The 18,352-nt window shown below is 27.2% G+C and overlaps 3 protein-coding genes and 1 non-coding gene across 5 annotated transcripts; 3 read left to right on the top strand and 1 right to left on the bottom strand.

Annotated features, from left to right (window-relative positions):
* Positions 1-312: 312 nt before the first annotated feature.
* LOC126855080 (dihydropteridine reductase) lies at positions 313-2,863 on the top strand. Its single transcript, XM_050602443.1, has 5 exons — positions 313-503; positions 1,671-1,754; positions 1,824-2,070; positions 2,157-2,349; positions 2,425-2,863. Exons 1-5 carry the CDS (start codon positions 414-416, stop codon positions 2,522-2,524), a joined length of 714 nt encoding a protein of 237 aa, XP_050458400.1. The 5' UTR covers positions 313-413; the 3' UTR covers positions 2,525-2,863.
* A 389-nt stretch (positions 2,864-3,252) lies between these two features.
* On the top strand, positions 3,253-3,325 carry Trnak-uuu (transfer RNA lysine (anticodon UUU)). Its single transcript has one exon. It is a non-coding gene; the product is annotated as a tRNA-Lys (tRNA).
* A 71-nt stretch (positions 3,326-3,396) lies between these two features.
* On the bottom strand, positions 3,397-4,558 carry LOC126855089 (ATP synthase subunit e, mitochondrial). The gene is made up of 3 exons (XM_050602464.1): positions 4,401-4,558; positions 3,825-3,981; positions 3,397-3,718 (listed from the first exon to the last, which is right to left on the bottom strand). Exons 1-3 carry the CDS (start codon positions 4,452-4,454, stop codon positions 3,669-3,671), a joined length of 261 nt encoding a protein of 86 aa, XP_050458421.1. The 5' UTR covers positions 4,455-4,558; the 3' UTR covers positions 3,397-3,668.
* Positions 4,559-5,137: 579 nt separating this feature from the next.
* On the top strand, positions 5,138-18,333 carry LOC126855050 (glycerol-3-phosphate acyltransferase 3). Of its 2 annotated transcripts, none has more exons than XM_050602394.1 (9): positions 5,138-5,339; positions 13,921-14,208; positions 14,307-14,447; positions 14,569-14,703; positions 15,022-15,258; positions 16,616-16,731; positions 16,818-16,959; positions 17,044-17,252; positions 17,391-18,333. In XM_050602394.1, exons 1-9 carry the CDS (start codon positions 5,187-5,189, stop codon positions 17,476-17,478), a joined length of 1,509 nt encoding a protein of 502 aa, XP_050458351.1. In that variant the 5' UTR covers positions 5,138-5,186; the 3' UTR covers positions 17,479-18,333. The 2 variants fall into 2 exon arrangements, with proteins under 2 accessions (XP_050458351.1, XP_050458353.1); XM_050602396.1 differs by lacking the exon at positions 15,022-15,258 and adding an exon at positions 15,858-16,091 and having other exon boundaries at positions 5,149-5,339; positions 17,391-18,327.
* The last annotated feature ends 19 nt before the right edge of the window (positions 18,334-18,352 follow it).

Genomic DNA, 18,352 nt, shown 5'->3' with positions numbered 1-18,352 from the left:
GCCGATCGTCGCGACACGCCACCATCTTGGCGGGAAATACAATATTATCATAGTTTATATTACATTTATTACGTTCCAGAAGTATTCCATTTTAAATATGTTTCTATTTATAGCTATATAGTCTCTGTCAATGATAAAATCTCATTCTAATGAGCAATCTTTACTTATCTTGTCACCACGCTTAGCGAAATTATCATTATCCGATTTTTCGATTGCTTCTACTCCGAAAGATTTGCGCTTCGCTTAAAAAAAAAAATATTAAATATTTAGATGGCAATCTATGAATGCACAGTTTATGGAATGATCTGGCAATCACTTCTTTCCGAAGTGCTGCTCCGAAGCATCGTATCGTTCCGTCAGCGATCGTAGAATTTCGGTATCGGATCTCGCGAAATCATATCATTTATCGAACAATGGCTACGGTACTCGGACGTGTAATCGTATACGGGGGAAAGGGCGCACTCGGCTCGGCTTGCGTGTCGCAATTTAAAGCGCAAAATTGGGTGAGTAATGAAATTCACAAATTCATTACTCTCATATTAATCTTGAATTAATCGCGTAGTTATCTTATCGGCAAATGTTTCATACTACGTTGCATTCATAAAATTTCATATGTTACACTCTTCGATATTCTATTAAACAGTACAAAAATGACAAAATGTATATGATTAAATATAATCAACGTCGAATAAAATGAAATAAAGATACAGAAGTTTAATTTTTATTATTCGATTTATTGATATAATTAACTTACCCGAAATAATCGTAGTGAGATATGATAAGTACATATTTTTTCACAGCTATTTTAATTTTTCTTGCCATAAAATTTGCTGTAATAAAAAAAAAATTTATCTTTTTCTATGATGTATGATTTATGTGATATTTGAAAATCAATATTAAAAATGTTATGATATATTATATGATTCAATCTAAATGTAAACTTTCCTTTTCAATTTTCCTGGTTTAAGTTGTGACTTATAATACTATAAATATTTCGCGTAAAAAAATTCAATATTGTATATAGTTCTTTGTTAATTTAGTACATATATGTTTATATATTTGAAAAAACATCATATATATATATATATATATATATATATATATATATATATATTAATCAATAAACATTATATGTATATATGTGATTGCTGTGATTATATTACTATATAATAATAAATATAATACTGATTTTTTTTTCTTCTAATATAATTATTAGTTTGAAGACCTTGTTGAAGACACATTTTTTGTATAACGTATTCAAATTTTAAATATGTATATTTACTTGTATCTTTCTCTTAGATACATATACATGTGTACATATAGAAGATGGTATGAAGGATGTAGGATAAAAACTTTGTGTACCAAGGTCACTTTATATAATAGCAGTCAAGTAAAACCTTTCACAGCTGCTCCTTTCACAGCTGCTCCTTCCAGATTGCGTATCTGTAATGAATATGCATTTAGATAAATCACAGATTTTATGCTAAAATATGAATATTTATTGCATACTTATCTTATTTATAAAAATGTTGCTCCTTTTATAGCTTGTATTTATCTGTAATAATAAACCTGTAATAATACACATTATTGTAAGAAAAATATAACATTTTGTGCAAAAGTATTTCTTAATATTAGTTTCTGACACACTGTGTATTGTGTTATAATTTTAGTGGGTTGGCTCCATTGATATGAAGCCAAATGAACAAGCTGATGTAAGTGTGATTGTAAATCCTGACCATAATTGGCAGCAGCAGGTAATTTTTTATTATTTACAATCTTATCATTAATATATCAAAGTGGTATATTAATTTCTTATTGTATAGCAAACAGAAATTCTGGCCCAGATTAATGATACTCTGAAAGATGAAAAAGTTGACGGTATTATTTGCGTAGCTGGAGGATGGGCTGGTGGCAATGCAGCACACAAAGATTTTATAAAGAATAGTGATTTAATGTGGAAACAAAGTGTTTGGAGTTCCGTTATAGCCACTAGCATTGCAACTCAATACTTAAAGGAAGGAGGATTTCTTTCATTAACTGGTGCAAAGGCAGCATTGGGAGAAACAGCAGGTCTTTTGCTAAATGATAATATATATGTATATAGTATATCTTATATATCTTTTTACATTTACTAAAAATCAATTCTACTCAACCAGGTATGATTGGCTATGGTATAGCAAAAGCAGCAGTTCATCAGTTGACAAAATCTCTAGCAGCTAAAGATAGTGGTCTTCCTCCTAATAGTTTGGTAGCTTGTATACTACCTATTACTTTGGATACGCCAATGAATAGAAAATGGATGCCGAAAGCTGATACAAGCAAATGGACTCCACTTGATTTTATATCAAAGTAAGATAAAATTTGTCACATAAAAAATTAATATCTTATATAATTTGAGATATATAAGCTTATCTTTGTCTATAGTCTGTTTTGGAAATGGTCTCAAAATCAAGATCGGCCTACTAATGGTTCTCTTTTGCAACTCATTACTAAGGACAATAAAACGGAAATGATTGCAGCTTAAAAATGTGAAACAAATAAAATTCATGGGAACAAGAATCTCGAAGCAGGACAATATCTAGTTTTTATTGTTGCATGTAGAAGAAATCACATATATGTTCAGAGACCAATCCTCCAAAACACACACATTCTTATTTTTATATTAAAAACCAATGTGTGATTTAAGTGTCTATTTCAACATAATATATTTTTATATATTGATATATATTAATGTATAGATTGTTTAATTATTTTTTACAAGCAAATAATTTTTGTACATTAACATAATATACATTTCTATTTTATGTTATTAATGTGATATGTATACTATATTGAATATTGTAAAAGAATGTTTAATGCATTATATATTGTCTATTTTATACACATATTTACTTTCCTATTTGCATAAATACAAACATAAATGTAAATCAAATAGAAATAGAAAGATACACATGTTAAAAACTACCATGATAGCAATATAATATATGAGTAAATTATAAAATAATACTATTACTTATATATATGTTACATATAATACTTATATTTATTTAGAATATGAAAACTATATAGTTTCTTAAATTTACTAAAATGTAATAATTACAAATTATATATTTTAAAAAATGATCTCTATATAATTTTAAAAAATTAAAATATATTCATTATCAGGGGAGAAAAGTAATTTAAATAATTTAGAATTTATTTTATTATTCTAAATTAGTTTATCTAATACATTAAAAGAAAGTTAGTATATCAGCCCGGATAGCTCAGTCGGTAGAGCATCAGACTTTTAATCTGAGGGTCCAGGGTTCGAGTCCCTGTTCGGGCGATCTTTTTTTTTAAATCGCCCGAACAAGGACTCGAACCCTTTAAGCGAACACAATATATATACACAATAAATTTTGTCTGTTATTATATATATATATAATTTAAACATATTATGTGTAACATACAATGTTTACCATCAATCTCATTCTGCCTACACAAGTTGTATATGTGTGGGCCATTATATAATATTATGTATTTTTCACAGATCTTTATTTGATACTTTTATACAATGTAGAGTTTATCATCTGTGACTATGATAATGATGTCGGAGCAATATGTCGACTAGTTTTATAGATCAATCAATATTTTTGTGAACATATATACTAATGCCAAACAAATTAAGTTTATGTTGCTTTGGGTGGATTGAATAATTCTTCAAGCATTTTTTGCTCGGCTGAAAAAAAAATAAAAAATTCATGTTTATAACATTTTGTTATCAAATATATATACATAAAATGGCATATTTTAAAGATATATATCTATATAATTGAATGTTTTACCTAATATGGAAAGTCTCTTTTCCTCAGCTAGTTTAGCATCGCGGATTGGTTTAAGCCTTAATTCCTCTTCTCTACGAGCATTTTCTATTCTACTTAATCTCCGCTGGTGATATGCACCATAAGCAATTCCAGAAAGAAGCAAACTCCAGCGACAAAACTATAAAATAAAATACATATTAATTGATTCTAAATATATAAAGACAGCAAAGTTTTATAAAAAATATTAAATGCAATATTAATAAAGGTCTCTTATATGATTTCATGTAAGACATTTCAAGTTCATTTCAGGTTAGAAAATAAGGAATAACATTGATAATTTTCTTCGACAAAATTTGAAACTACAAGTTGCCGTGACAACAATAAAATTATTACTGTCATTTTTTATACATATTTATCCCACATTACATATTTTTTCATAAAACAGCAGACAAATTATGTAATGAAATCAATTTTTGATCAAGACGGAAAGTACTGAGATTTTATTAGGAAAGTTACAAGTAAAAAATATATTTAAATTATCGTAAAATAAAATATTGCAGAATAATGTATACGATAATAAAAAGTTGTTTGTCTTACTTTAATAAAAGGAGAAACCCGCAAAGGTCTCGGATTCAGTTCGGCGGTCGACATTTTGTTCGCGGATAAGGATCACTTGACGTATTGTGAGTCTGCTCAAATAAAGTGCGCGCACATTTCAATTATTCGATTGGGATAGAGTGCTGTTTTATTCAATATGTAATTGTACAATTGTACGTCGATTAAATTGAATAATTTGGACTGAGTAAAAAATTATTATAACAGTGATAATAATAATATATTTAAACAAAACGAATGTGCGATTTTCACTCTTCACTAAATTCTCTGGGACATCTAAAGATAAAACAAACAAGGTAAAACATCTTTCTTTTTATGAAAAAATAATTTTTTTTTTTTTTTTAAATTTTATACATATAGAAGATATTTTATATGATCGATTATATCTTTCACTATTTTCTTTTCCATACATCTTTTGCTTGGAGAATAAATTTGTAACTTGTGTGTAGCAAGAATTAAAATGCCATTGAAAAGCCAATTAAAATATAACAAACATCAACAATTGCTTTCATTTTTCGAAACTATATTGGCATGTCATCAGAAAAATTGCTGATTAGAGCTTTGTAAATATATTTTATTCTCAGACATCGTCATTCGCGATGTTACTCATAGATGGCGCACTTCGACAAAAATTTTTGCCGAGTGTCTCATCTAGAATATACCGACTTCATGCATTTCTTTCGATGGGAAAGTTGGGGAAAGAGTGGGAAAGGGGCATCGCGTCGAACGTCGAAGCTACCGAAGTCGAAATTCTCGGCAGTAAGCAAAATGGCGTCACTATGGACGGTGGTATCGTTCGCGTTTTCCTTGCTACTGATACCTTTTTTTATGCTATTGCTGGCGATTGTATTTCTCGCTTCCATCGGCAAGTCCCTCGGAGTACGTAGGCTGTACATTAAGCTGCTGTTGGCCCTCTTCGAGGTGAGTGTGCGGACATGATATTCTGTTGAAAATTCCGAATTTAACCGGCATTCTCGAATCATCTCGGTGATGTAAAATGCGTTTTTTTGCGACATTGAAAACATGTCAGCAACATGCCGTCATCCCATGAGGTCTCGCTTTGCCGTTCCTCTTTTCTCTCGCCGGAAGAACGTTTCCTGTATTTGTATTTTAGGACACGTGTATCGAATGAAAATCGGGTAACCTTCTACGCATAACGTCGATGCATAAAATTATTCGAATAAACTATATATTAATAATAATTATGGAACACCCGAATTTTGCAACCAATGGGAAAGAATTATTTTACGGAAACAAAATTGTTTAATTGAATTATCATTTATCATGTTATCTATAATTCATAAAATAAATTTCTAATAATGTTGAAACGCAACGAATTGACTTCTATTAATTTCAATTAATTAGCACGCGCGATACACTTTTTATGTTTCATATTATTTATCTTATAATTGCAACTTCAACATATGTAAGCTACGAAAAAAATTTCATTCTCGAGAAATATTGTTTAACGTTACATGGGCTCGATTTATTTTTAGGCGGAATGGATTGGTGTATAGGACAAATTTCTTCTATCGAATAATTAATTTCTGATTATTATACATATATGGATTAATAACGTTAATAATAATAATGATATTTTAAATCAACAAAGCAATCGTAATATGAGAAAATAGATAAATGTAATAAAAAATATATTTTAAACAAACTTAACTTTAAATGCAGAAAAATGTTTGTTATCTCATATTATAAAAGATATTTTACATTGATAACACATACAAAAGATACACATTAAATTTCAGTTAACGAGATATAATTAAGTTTATGCACATAGTAATGTGTGCAAATAAAACAGTATTAAAAAATATGTTAAGAATGGTTTTTGCTGTGGAGCTATTTTATATTAATATTAATATTAACATGTCTGAATAGATTTTTACATGACAAAAATGATGTTTGAAAGCACTTTCTCCAAAGAAAAATTGCCGAATATTGCGCACTTTCTCTTTATTTACATAGATTTGTAGAAGCTAAATTAATAAAAAATTCCTTTAAGTTTAATTATAACATTAAAAATATTAAATTTAAAAAATATAATATTTGATTAAATTTTTATTAACTAATAAAAGTTTTATTTTTTATTTATTCTTAATATTTCAAAAATTTAATTATTTAGTAAAAAACTTAGAGATGTTAGAGATGCATCAGACTCTCTGTATTCTATTATTAAAATTAGAATAATCTCTTAATTTTTATTAATATCAGAAATTAGATATTTATAAGTCATAAACAGAATTTTGTAGGAAGCATTAACTTATACATTTGTATTTTCAGATATCTCTAATGTAATGTCAATATTGAAAATATTATAAGATATATTATATATTACACGTAGGTGTCTGATTTGTCCATTCATGGTATCATATTGATTCATTTCCGTTTCACTTTATATTTCGCACATGTTACTTCTCATTAATCGGACTATTAATTATAATAATTATTTTTTAAATTTATTTTTATTTTTAATATATAAATATAGTTATAGAGCCGATAAAATTAAGATTATTGATAATTTGTTTGCTTTCTTTTGATAAATATTTGTGTGCGTCTTTTTTTATTATTTTATTTTTATCTTTTAAAAATTGCAAATGATTCTATTATAAATATGATCGAAATTATATGATAGAAAGCGAACAGATTATGATCAACAAGTAGTACGATTAATATAATAATGTGATGCGAATGAAATATCAAACGAATTATATTTATGGAAATTTTCTAAAATTATTAAATCGTATACGCATTAATTGTTCTCTTTAAATAAAACAGTTCACAAAATAGTTCATCAAATTATCTTCAATAAACGAATAAGACAAATTTCATTTTAACTTGATTTTTAAACATTTAATTAAGACATAGCTATATATGTTGTGCGTATTTCCGGCATGACTTTGTGACTTCGATGATAATCTTTTAGTATTCAATGTATAATTGATTATATGGATTTTTATATACAGTGTGTCTTAAAATAGTTATTTAAAATTAGAAATATGTTAGTAAATGAAATTTGCCAAGATAATTACGAAAATCACAGAAATAACTTGTTGACACTAAATAAATCGAATTTAGATTGCCAGAGGAATATGAAGAGATGGGAAAACCTGCAAACTTTAGTACTTGCTAAATTTACTGCATATTTTAGATGCTTAAATCTACTGTTTCTTTATTAAAGTCATATTATAATTTAATATAATATAATTTAATATAATATCAGTAAAGAATCAAAAATTTTACATTGAATTTCTTGGGATTCTTAGGATTTGAAATATTTGTATAATTCTTTGCGAACAGTCACTTGTACATTGAACAAACTTTCAACTAATTTTTAATGTATATCTAGTGTATTGATCATATAACGTACATGTCTATGCTAAAGTCCAGTAAAATCGATATAATTGTTCGCGATAGCTTATAACACAGTGCAATTAATGATATCACAAGTGAGAATACTATATATTATAATTATATTTTTATAGTCAAGAAGCTTATCCGAGTCATCGATTATACGTGTATATTTCGCAGATCTAACAAGTGAAATGCTTGGAATGCTATAGTGCATGCAGAGAAAACGCATATTTCTAATAAATATAATTCTGTCTCTTTGCTAATTCAGCATATAATTATTCGAAGTAATTTGATTATTTTTTTACATTTATTTGGTAATAAATATTAGCATAATTTATTCAATTTAATTAAAATTATACAGTTGGAAGAAATTTTACAGATTTTCATGAACCAAATATAATGTTTGATAAGAATGAAGAAAACTTCATTTAGCATATGTAACTTTTTGATATCTCTTTTGATGCGAAATCAAAAGAGTTCTAAGAATCTATCAGTACCTTGAAACTTTGTTCAACTTTTCGCACTGTGACACCAAGTATATACGCGAATAACTTATCATTGATGTTATTCTAGTTTGAAAAGCCGATTTGTATTCTAGTTTGAAAAGTCGATTTGTAAAGTATACGTGATCAATTTGATCATCTAGACACTGAATAATGAATATAATGAATATATATTAAATATTGTAGACAAAATCTTAACAAAATCGAACACATTGGTAAAAACCAGTTGAAAGTTACGAAATAGCGTATACACACTAGGCAAAATAAATTTGCGTTCCTACATAATATATTTATGTATTGATATGAAAACTTCTATATTTAAAAAAATGAATTTAAAATATTTTTTCTAAAAATATTTTAATACTTTTCTATTTTATCTAAAATATTTTTAATGAGGAAAAATGTAATGTAAAATGTAAGCTCATTAAAAAAAAAATATTTATTTGTATAATTTCGTGCTTTCTTCATACTTTTTTTCATTTCGATTTAACAATAAGATCTGATCAAGATATTAGCAAAGAAACTTAAGCAGTAATTTTTTTTAATATATTATAATTCAACAAAAGCATATAAAACTATTTATCCCATTCTTAATTTTTTATTACTACAATATTTTAAAGTATAAATGCATATATTAAATTTTGTTGTTGTCAACGTTGAACTGTTATTTTGGGGATCTTATTTGTTTTCACTTCTTATTATCTTCACTTCGTATTAAGTTTTTTTCAATTGTTTAAACACCAGAGAAAGAAAACAGAAAATTGATATTATATTAAATAAAAATAAAATTTTTAATATATTTATTTATAATTATGGTAAAATTATTCACGCAAAGAAGAATGTAGAAAGATAGAATATAACAATTTTATAGTGCCTGTCTCGAAAAGAGTTGCCAAAAATTTTGCCAACACTTGAACAATCAATGTACATATTTTTCTTAAATTGCAAAATATTGTTTTTTATCATATGTTGCGTTAATCAGAGCAATGCTCGATGTACTTTAATTGCAGTCTTATTCTGCAAACTTTGTGTTATCAGACTAGGTATTCTTGCTTTCGAAAATAGCGATAATGATCTTCATCGCAAATCGGTCATGTGTAGGCGTTCATTCTCGCAAACAAATTATTTTTATATTATTACTATACTTTGTGGCCTCTATTTATCATAATAATGTTATCACTTTGATTTCACGATAAATAGAATTTAGTTAATTATAGCTCTATTAAAATTTCTCTGAGATTTTTTAGAATAATAATAAAGATGAATTTAAATATAAAATTAATTTTCTTATTTACTTTCGTTTTTGAAGCTTTTATAGTTTAAAAAGTTCTGCACTATGTAATTGCAAAACTGTAGGTGTTGTAACATTTTTAATTAAAATAAAATAATAGATCAGAAATTTAATATAAGATCTTTTTAGCTTTTTTACTATTTTATTAATCCATTGGAATCGATTCTATAATGATTAAGAATCAATATTTAAAAAAAAACCGGACTCTTATATCTTAATATATACAAATAATAAAGACGTATTTTTTTATTGTAATGCACAAAAATCTTATACTTGCTGCTTTTAAATTAAAATTTGAATAAATTTTCAATGGTCTCTTATATGAATAATACATGAAGCGTAATTGTATTTCGGGTTCCTCAACCGATACATACACAGTGTTCGCGAAGATAGAGAGATTATTTTTGTCTATAGAATCTATGCATATACATATCTGTCTACATGACCTCCCTGTTTTGATCTATAAAGTGTAAGATGTAACCTAGATTCGCCTAAACTCCTGTCTTTTCAATCATTGATATGATTTATTTTGCGTACTATATAAAGCATCCTGAGATATGTAAAGATATTGAATGGCTTGTTATCTAGATCTCTCGTCAAATTTATTGCAACAGAAAATTGCGAAAATACAAATTGTGTTGCATAAGAAACACAATACCACAAAATAATTTTACTTGCATGCGTTGCAAACAATTGCATAGTTATGTATTTTTCATTTTTTTTTTTTTTTTTAAATTGAAGCTATAATATTGTGACAGAGGAAACATTATTGAAGTGCATTACGGCATAATCGATTCGACTTAGATATTCATTGAATAAAAGAAATTTATCTATCAAAATCTGTAATACATTATTTATTATAAGATCTTTGACCCTTTTGTGATTGATTTTTTATAAAAGTATTAAAAGCAGATAAGAGAATAGAGATATCTAATATGTACTTATCAAATGATAATGATCAGTTCAAAGTTTGTTCAACGAAACAATGATATTATGAATTATATTTATAATTGATTGTTCGATCAATTAATCCCTAAAGTATTTATTAAGTAAACTAATATTAAATAGTCAATACAATTTATACTGCAAATAATTAATTATTGTATAATTTTAATTATTTTTTTATATATAAAACGACGTTTGTTATTATTATTTTAATACATTGATATACTTGTAAAAATCTTCTGCGATAACATTTTTAATGTTATATGTCATTATGAAATATTATTCTGGAACTTGTATACGTAATCATTTGCAATCAATTAAGTTGGTATTATTAAATAAACAAGAAAACCTTGAGACACACATGATTTATTTGCATGACATTATAAGTATATATCTGTATCTGTTGAACGATTCATTATTTAAAAAAAAAATCAAAGCTTGCATAACAATTAATAAAAATCATATTAAAATTTGAAATCTTTAGAGTTCATTTTCTTGGGACGATAAAAAGCTACACTCTGAAACTTATATTATTTTAATTTATAAACAAATTACTGCGATTTGAAAATTTATCTTATTACAAAATTAAGTGAGATTTTCTAATTTTTACTGATATCTTCTATGGATTTATAAAGCAAAAATTCTCAAAGAAAAATACATACAAATAAAATTAAAATAAAGTCTATGTATGCTTGCAGCATTAGCGATTACGAATTATCTGAATTTCCATTTTCGATTGCTAGTGAGAGGTTTCGTCTATTTCTCTCTGGAGAAAGCCCATGAATATATTGCCGCGTGATATGGGTGCTCTCACACGTTGATATCACGTGTCGTCAGTCATCAGATACAATATTGAAGCTGTGATTCGTGCACTGAAACGTGTAAAGTATTGATTAGATGACGAAGTAACTTACGTTATTTCTTTTACAACTTATTTGCATCCAATTAATAGCAATAGCTATAAGTTATAAAATATACGTTATTATTATCAATAAAAATCATGAAGAAATGCCTGATGCAAATAATTCTCTTGCAATATGTTTTTTAAAAAGATATATGAAGTTTTTTTTACTATATCATTTATCTCTAAACTAATATGCTATATATATCTTAATATTTATTATTTTATGTTGCACGATATGTGTGTATGACATTGACCTGTTATATTTATATGAATCGAGATGACATATGTATGCAAAATATGGTAACGGAAATGTTAATAAAAAGCGAATGATCAACAATGATAATTAATGTCAACTAACGTAAGAGATTCTTGCTCATATTAAATGACCTATATTAACAATAAAAGTATATTGTGAAAGGAATATATACGAAATTTTTTCATGATAAGTACAAGCATATATGTCTCACATCTCGCGCTACTGCAAATGTAATGACGGAGAAATTTGGAATAAATTATTTTCTCATAAAATATATCAATATAAAAATGATTCATATAATTAGCATCGAATCTAAATGTGCTTTGTTAATTGCAATCACGTGCACTCTGATATTTAAATATAATTTAAATTCCGATATCATGTTTTTTGGTAACAAAAGTAGAACATCATACCACTTCAAAGATATCTTATTATGTAATATTGATACAATAATCTAGACCACAATTATTTGAATATTGTGACATTTATGTAAAACAGCGTTTCTCGTCTTACCTTTTTTCTTGTTCTCTTTTGCAATTTTTATTCTTTAAAATTTTATAATTTTTTATTTCGCGCAAAATGTGAAAAAAGTTGATTTTAAAAAATTTATATTACTAACATAAAAATTTACATTATTCTTTAGATATTATTTTTAAACTGAGTTGAATCAAAACGTTCAATTAGTTTTTACTTAAAGTAATAAAATGATTAAATTATTTAATAGCTGTATTATTTACCATTATTGGGTTGACAATTGTTGCATCACATCTTGTAAAGACATGTTATATTGTCAAATTTGCTGTCACATCAATAAATATAATGTGTTAGCAATTTGTACGGAAAAATAATAAAATATTATTTGGCGCATTATTTTTTTAAATTTTCATATGCAAAATTGTATTCGCCGATCAAATGCTAAAAATACAGTTAAAATCGATTACTCGTGAAAATTCACTTCATACTCATTAAAAGTTACTTCAATTATATAGTACTTTGGACTGAGGTGATATGATACGGAATTATGATTATATCATAACTATTTTTGATACAAATGAATAAATGCCAGTTCAATGAACATATCCAAATAAAAATGACTTAGTGTATTTGTGCCAGAAGTTTATATTCATCATGATGCATTCGTGCTGAATAATTGTTTGCGTCATTCATACCATTGTTTTTTAAGTTTTGAACCTGCAATTTAAAATCAAAATTTAATCACAATTTTTAGAAATTTATAACGAAGAATACATTAATCTTTGTACAACAAATTAAGATTTATATAAATTGATTTTATAAATAACTTTATAAATAAAGTCGTTCTTTGTGTAGATAATAGTTTAAAACACTATTTTTGATTTCTCTATATTTATATACAAAATACATAAAATGCATCTAATTATCGAATATTTAATGAATAATTTAATATAGTCTCAAAGTAATAGATTAAATTTTTATTTTATTAAAGTATCAAAATACTCTTTATATTAAAGATAGCACGATAATCGATCACGGCAATCTGCAAAATATTAATCAAAATGATAAATATTCATTTGGCACGCGATGTTCACGCATGGATTTCTTTTTGAAGTTCGCCCCTGTAACGCATGATTCATTGCGAGGTTGACTTGTCATTAGAATGAGTGAACAAAGATTAAAGTCTCGATAGCCATATGATATGATTATCAAGTATGCCAATCTTCAATAACATATGTTAATTCTTGAGCGCATAGCATCGTGTGCATCTATTTTCCTTTATATCTTACAATAACGAAGTATTCGTTATTTTTATATTACGTAATGTTCCATAGAGTGACTTTTCCTTGATTTATTTCTCTTTAAATTACATAATCACATAATCGCGGATATTCACAATAATGAAATCAGATACATATTGTTATGAATAATACTATATTTTTAAAGGCATATAAATTTGGAGAGATTTTGATTTATAATTTTCTTTAACCTATTTTATTTTTTAAATTGTAGTATTTTAATTCAATCAATCTTAACTCAAATCAATTTCAGTTTCTTGAATAATAATAATGGTACATGCGTCTTCCATTATATCGCGTATAGATTAGAAGTCCGTGAAAAGAAAGAGAAATTATTAGTACTGGCGATGATGTAAATGCCTTGCGACCTTTAAACTATAATTGTCCGTTAAAAAAACCTTAATGATGCAAGAAATAATCGACGTAATAAATTCGTGCATATTTTATGAACGGTTCATTGTGTTACAGTACGGCAGACAAAACATAGAAAATGTGAAGAAGAGAAACGGTAATCGGGATGCAGATGAGAATCTTAGTACAGAAGAGGAATTCGAATCGCCGACGATCATGGAAAAAAATTCAACAGAAACATCGACAAAAGCAGAAAACGGATGTGCGGGCAACTCGGTGATAGCTAGATCGAAGGACTTCATCTTAGTCCCAGAACCAGAAATGCACAATCACAAAAATCACGTTCAAAAATCGAATCTAAAAAACGATCAACAAGAAACAACAACGATCGATGAAATTAAAGAGGTAAATTTATAGAGTGAAAAATATATATAACAGATTATACTTTTGTCAAATCTTATGCAAATTGGAAATATTTTTTCAATTATTTTTAAATGTTTTAGGACAGCCTTGATCATAAAAACTCTTTTGAAACATTAAAAGCCGGATTTGCGCCAACAAGCTGCCTGGACTTCATCAGAGCGGGCGTTGAAGCTATCATAGAGGATGAAGTGACATCACGATTTGAAGCAGAAGAACTTAAGGTAATCCTTTCTCGATTGTGCTTAAAAGCATAAATTGATATTTACACAATAGTTATAGATTAATGTACATTTAATAAATTTACGTGTGTCTTTGAATAATTTGTATTGCATTTTTATATAGAATTGGAATCTATTAACACGAACGAATAGATATTATGAATTTATTTCCTGGAAGTTAACTTTCATGTGGATGTTCGGATTCGTCATGCGCTATTTTTTCCTTCTACCCCTAAGGATATTTATTTGCTTTATAGGGGTAAGTGCAATACTATTTCATATATTATATGCGCGCTATATAACTATCATTATTTATAATAATAATAATAATAGTAAATATATAATAAACTCGACTTTAAAAATAAGAATTCTGTTTCGTATTTATCTGATAGTATAAATTTTCTTTAATTAATAAAAAATATTTAGATTGTCAGTATCTTCAAAAAACATGCACAATAGTTAATGTTTTTGTACTTTTAGATATTTTAAATTTGCAACGCTATATAGTTTATTAAGATTTGTATGTCAAATATAAATTTAAAAAGCTGTTACACATACTAATATCAAAGCTTCTTAGGTACTATATCTCGTAATCGTAACATGTTTAATCGGCTTTCTACCGAATGGCCGCGTAAAACATTGGGCGAACAACCAGACCTCCCTTATTGCGTTCAGAATAATGTCACGTTCTATTTTGGGTATGATCACAATTCACAACCCAGAGTACAAACCAAAGAACGGAGGGGTGTGCGTGGCGAATCATACGTCCACTCTCGATATCTGCATCTTATCCACGCTAACAACATTCTCTTTGGTAATATCCTGTGGATGAGATGTTATTTATAAATAAGCTTTACAGCTTTGAGCAAGTCGTCATATCATCATTGAGTCCATATTTTTATCGTGGCGAATATAATTCTCATCTATTAATGTTTATAGCGCGTCTGTTTCAATTTTACTCTTCTTTAGTATTTTGGGAATGTCTATTCTATAACATTTATTATAATATTTATAATTCCTATCATTTAATTACTCTCTATGTGCGCATAAATAGGCTATATATATATATACATATATAGCATATTTTTTAAATATATATATATATACATATATATACATACAATAATATATACATATATAGCATATTTTTTAAACAATAGATATAAAATTATCTCGTATAATCCTTCATATACCTATACCGTGTAATAAAACAAAACGTGATTCTAATCAATTTACTTTCGTATACAACTGAAAATCGGATATTTGTTACTAGCATTACAGAAGTTGTTGCGCATTACTGGTAAATGTTACAGGTAACGTATCCTGTAACTTTGGTTTACAGGTAGTACCTACTCAGCAACAATAGAAAGAGGGAATCCCACGTTTCTCAGGTGCAAAGCTTGTGGTTTACAGGTGATGTGGCTGACAGTGTGCACTGCAGTAGTGGGTTACGTCCCCGAGGGTAGCTTCAAGCGGTGGCTGAACTACAAAGTCTCCCTAATGTGCTTTGCTGTCTTATCCAGTGCTCTGTCTTCAGTCATCACATACAACAACCCAGAGAATCGACCTGTCAGAGGCATATGTGTTGCTAATCATACATCTCCCATTGATGTACTCGTACTCATGTGTGATAATTGTTATTCCTTGGTATGTTATTCTTTGAATATAAATATCACACCATTTAGAGTTGCTTTTTGGCGCATATCAGTCCCTTTTAGCTTTGCTTACAGTGACACAATTTTTACAAATATTCTTAGAAGCATGTTATTTGTAACTGCAAAAGCATGCTTGCATATCTCATTATGTTATAATTTCATTGTCTTGTTATTTCAGAAATTGTATATTTCTTGACAGTATAGTATATCAATAAATTCGTTAGAGCGTTTAATTTTCTTAACGAAAATTTAATGAAAAGTCAACATAATATACGACATTAGATAAATAAAAACTAAATTTTAAATGAAATTAAATATTAAACTCTATTTTCGAATTATTAAAAAACAAGATATTTTTCTATATTTTTAAATTATAATTAATTAAATTATTGATATAATTCTCATTATTAATGTAAACTTCAATATCTATAATTCAAATACAGTGTACAATTTCTGAAAGGCAATGTTGAATTTTAAATATAGATTAATTTGTCTTATTTACATTTCTTGTTATAGATAGGTCAGAGACATGGTGGTTTCTTAGGAATATTACAAAGAGCTCTTGCTCGTGCCTCTCCACATATATGGTTTGAACGTTCTGAAGTCAAAGACAGAGAAGCAGTTGCAAAGAGGTTCAATCAATTATTATACATTTTCTTGTCATATTTTATATCACAATAATCTAATTCTTAATATGTTATAATTATGTTTTGCATAGATTAAAGAAGCATGTATCAGATCCCACAAATCCACCAATACTCATCTTTCCAGAGGGCACATGTATCAACAATACATCAGTTATGCAATTTAAGAAGGGCAGTTTTGAAGTGGACAGTGTTATTTATCCTGTGGCCATAAAAGTAATTTTTTTTTAAATGTACAATGTTTCAAATATGTATCCATGATGTTTCTTCAGAATTTTCATTCTCTTTTTAAATATATAGTACGATCCAAGATTTGGTGATGCATTTTGGAACAGCAGTCGATATTCGATGATACACTATTTGTATATGATGATGTCGAGCTGGGCGATAGTCTGCGATGTTTGGTATCTTCCTCCTATGTATAGAAATGAGGGAGAGAGTGCTATCGATTTCGCGAATCGGGTGAAATCTGTGATAGCGCGGCAAGGTGGTCTCGTCGATCTGCAATGGTAATATTTGATATTAGTTTAGGAATACTTTACAAAAAATGAAAAAAAAGAAAAAAGAAAAAAATATATATATATATATATATATATATATATATATTCGACAAATAATTATATGTATATTTTTTTCATTAATGGCAGGGATGGTCAATTGAAGAGAATGAAGCCAAAAAAAGAATGGAGGGAAAAGCAGCAAGAGGAATTCAGTAAACGATTTAAAGTTGAATAAACTTATGGTTTCTAGTCATTTCTAATAATGCACATATTACGTGATATTTGTTTGTTTAAACAAAATCATTTCATTCAATTGGCTCGATAGTCACATTATTTTTCTGCATCCACCATCATCATCATCGTCATCATCATCCTCACTATCAAGGAAACTTATGTTATAATTTGCATCAAGTTTTAGGTATAGATCTTTTTGCAAATATAACAGTTTGCACTTTCTTAGCAAATTTCTAGATGCCAATAGATTGACAACTGTAATTTTGACGCATGCAAAGTAAAGTTATATTGTGTACATTTATAATTATGTGAATGTAACTTTTTAATTTAATTTTTAGACAGTTATGCAATATGGCTTAGATGCGTTGACAAATTCAAATTCTCGTTTAGTTAAGTTCTCGAGAAGTGCAAACATGATATTTGCTAGTTTTTAATGCTACTAGGATTCAATGATTGCAAAAGGCATTACGGATTATTTATATATATGAAATGTGTATTACGTTAAAGTGAGTGATACTTTCCTGCATGTATGAATGTATGTATAGGATTGAAAACCTCTCCGGTTAATTCGTACATACCTCGAATTATTAGACAATTGAAGACAATGCATTTTCTCTTATTTATAAACATAGTAGGAAAAAATATTAAAATATTTTCGGCTATAAAATATTTTTAACAAAAAAAAATATTTCTTTTCCCTGAAGGAGAATAGCAATTACAATACTTCAGATATTAATCATTCTTTAGAAACATGCATTATTTTATTTTTCTATAAAAACTCCGAATAGCATTTCGATATATATATATATATATATATATATATATTTTCTACTTTTATATTTTACACATACATACATACATACATATATATATAT

Source organism: Cataglyphis hispanica, chromosome 15 (assembly GCF_021464435.1).
Source record: "Cataglyphis hispanica isolate Lineage 1 chromosome 15, ULB_Chis1_1.0, whole genome shotgun sequence".
Lineage (NCBI taxonomy): Eukaryota > Metazoa > Arthropoda > Insecta > Hymenoptera > Formicidae > Cataglyphis > Cataglyphis hispanica.
Note: the sequence above shows the minus strand (reverse complement) of the source record. Positions and strands in the feature narration are given on the sequence as shown.

What these genes read in the sequence shown, in the direction of transcription:
- LOC126855080 (XM_050602443.1), top strand. Translation starts at nt 414, where the DNA reads ATGGCTACGGTACTCGGACGTGTAATCGTATACGGGGGAAAGGGCGCA. An exon ending in ACCATAATTGGCAGCAGCAG is followed by an intron (nt 1,755 to 1,823) that starts GTAATTTTTTAT and finishes CTTATTGTATAG; the next exon opens with CAAACAGAAATTCTGGCCCA. An exon ending in CCACTTGATTTTATATCAAA is followed by an intron (nt 2,350 to 2,424) that starts GTAAGATAAAAT and finishes CTTTGTCTATAG; the next exon opens with TCTGTTTTGGAAATGGTCTC.
- LOC126855089 (XM_050602464.1), bottom strand. Translation starts at nt 4,454, where the DNA reads ATGTCGACCGCCGAACTGAATCCGAGACCTTTGCGGGTTTCTCCTTTT. An exon ending in GGGTTTCTCCTTTTATTAAA is followed by an intron (nt 3,982 to 4,400) that starts GTAAGACAAACA and finishes TTTATTTTATAG; the next exon opens with TTTTGTCGCTGGAGTTTGCT. An exon ending in AAAGAGACTTTCCATATTAG is followed by an intron (nt 3,719 to 3,824) that starts GTAAAACATTCA and finishes TTTTTTTTTCAG; the next exon opens with CCGAGCAAAAAATGCTTGAA.
- LOC126855050 (XM_050602394.1), top strand. Translation starts at nt 5,187, where the DNA reads ATGGCGTCACTATGGACGGTGGTATCGTTCGCGTTTTCCTTGCTACTG. An exon ending in TTGAAGCAGAAGAACTTAAG is followed by an intron (nt 14,448 to 14,568) that starts GTAATCCTTTCT and finishes ATTTTTATATAG; the next exon opens with AATTGGAATCTATTAACACG. An exon ending in AGAGAAGCAGTTGCAAAGAG is followed by an intron (nt 16,732 to 16,817) that starts GTTCAATCAATT and finishes TGTTTTGCATAG; the next exon opens with ATTAAAGAAGCATGTATCAG.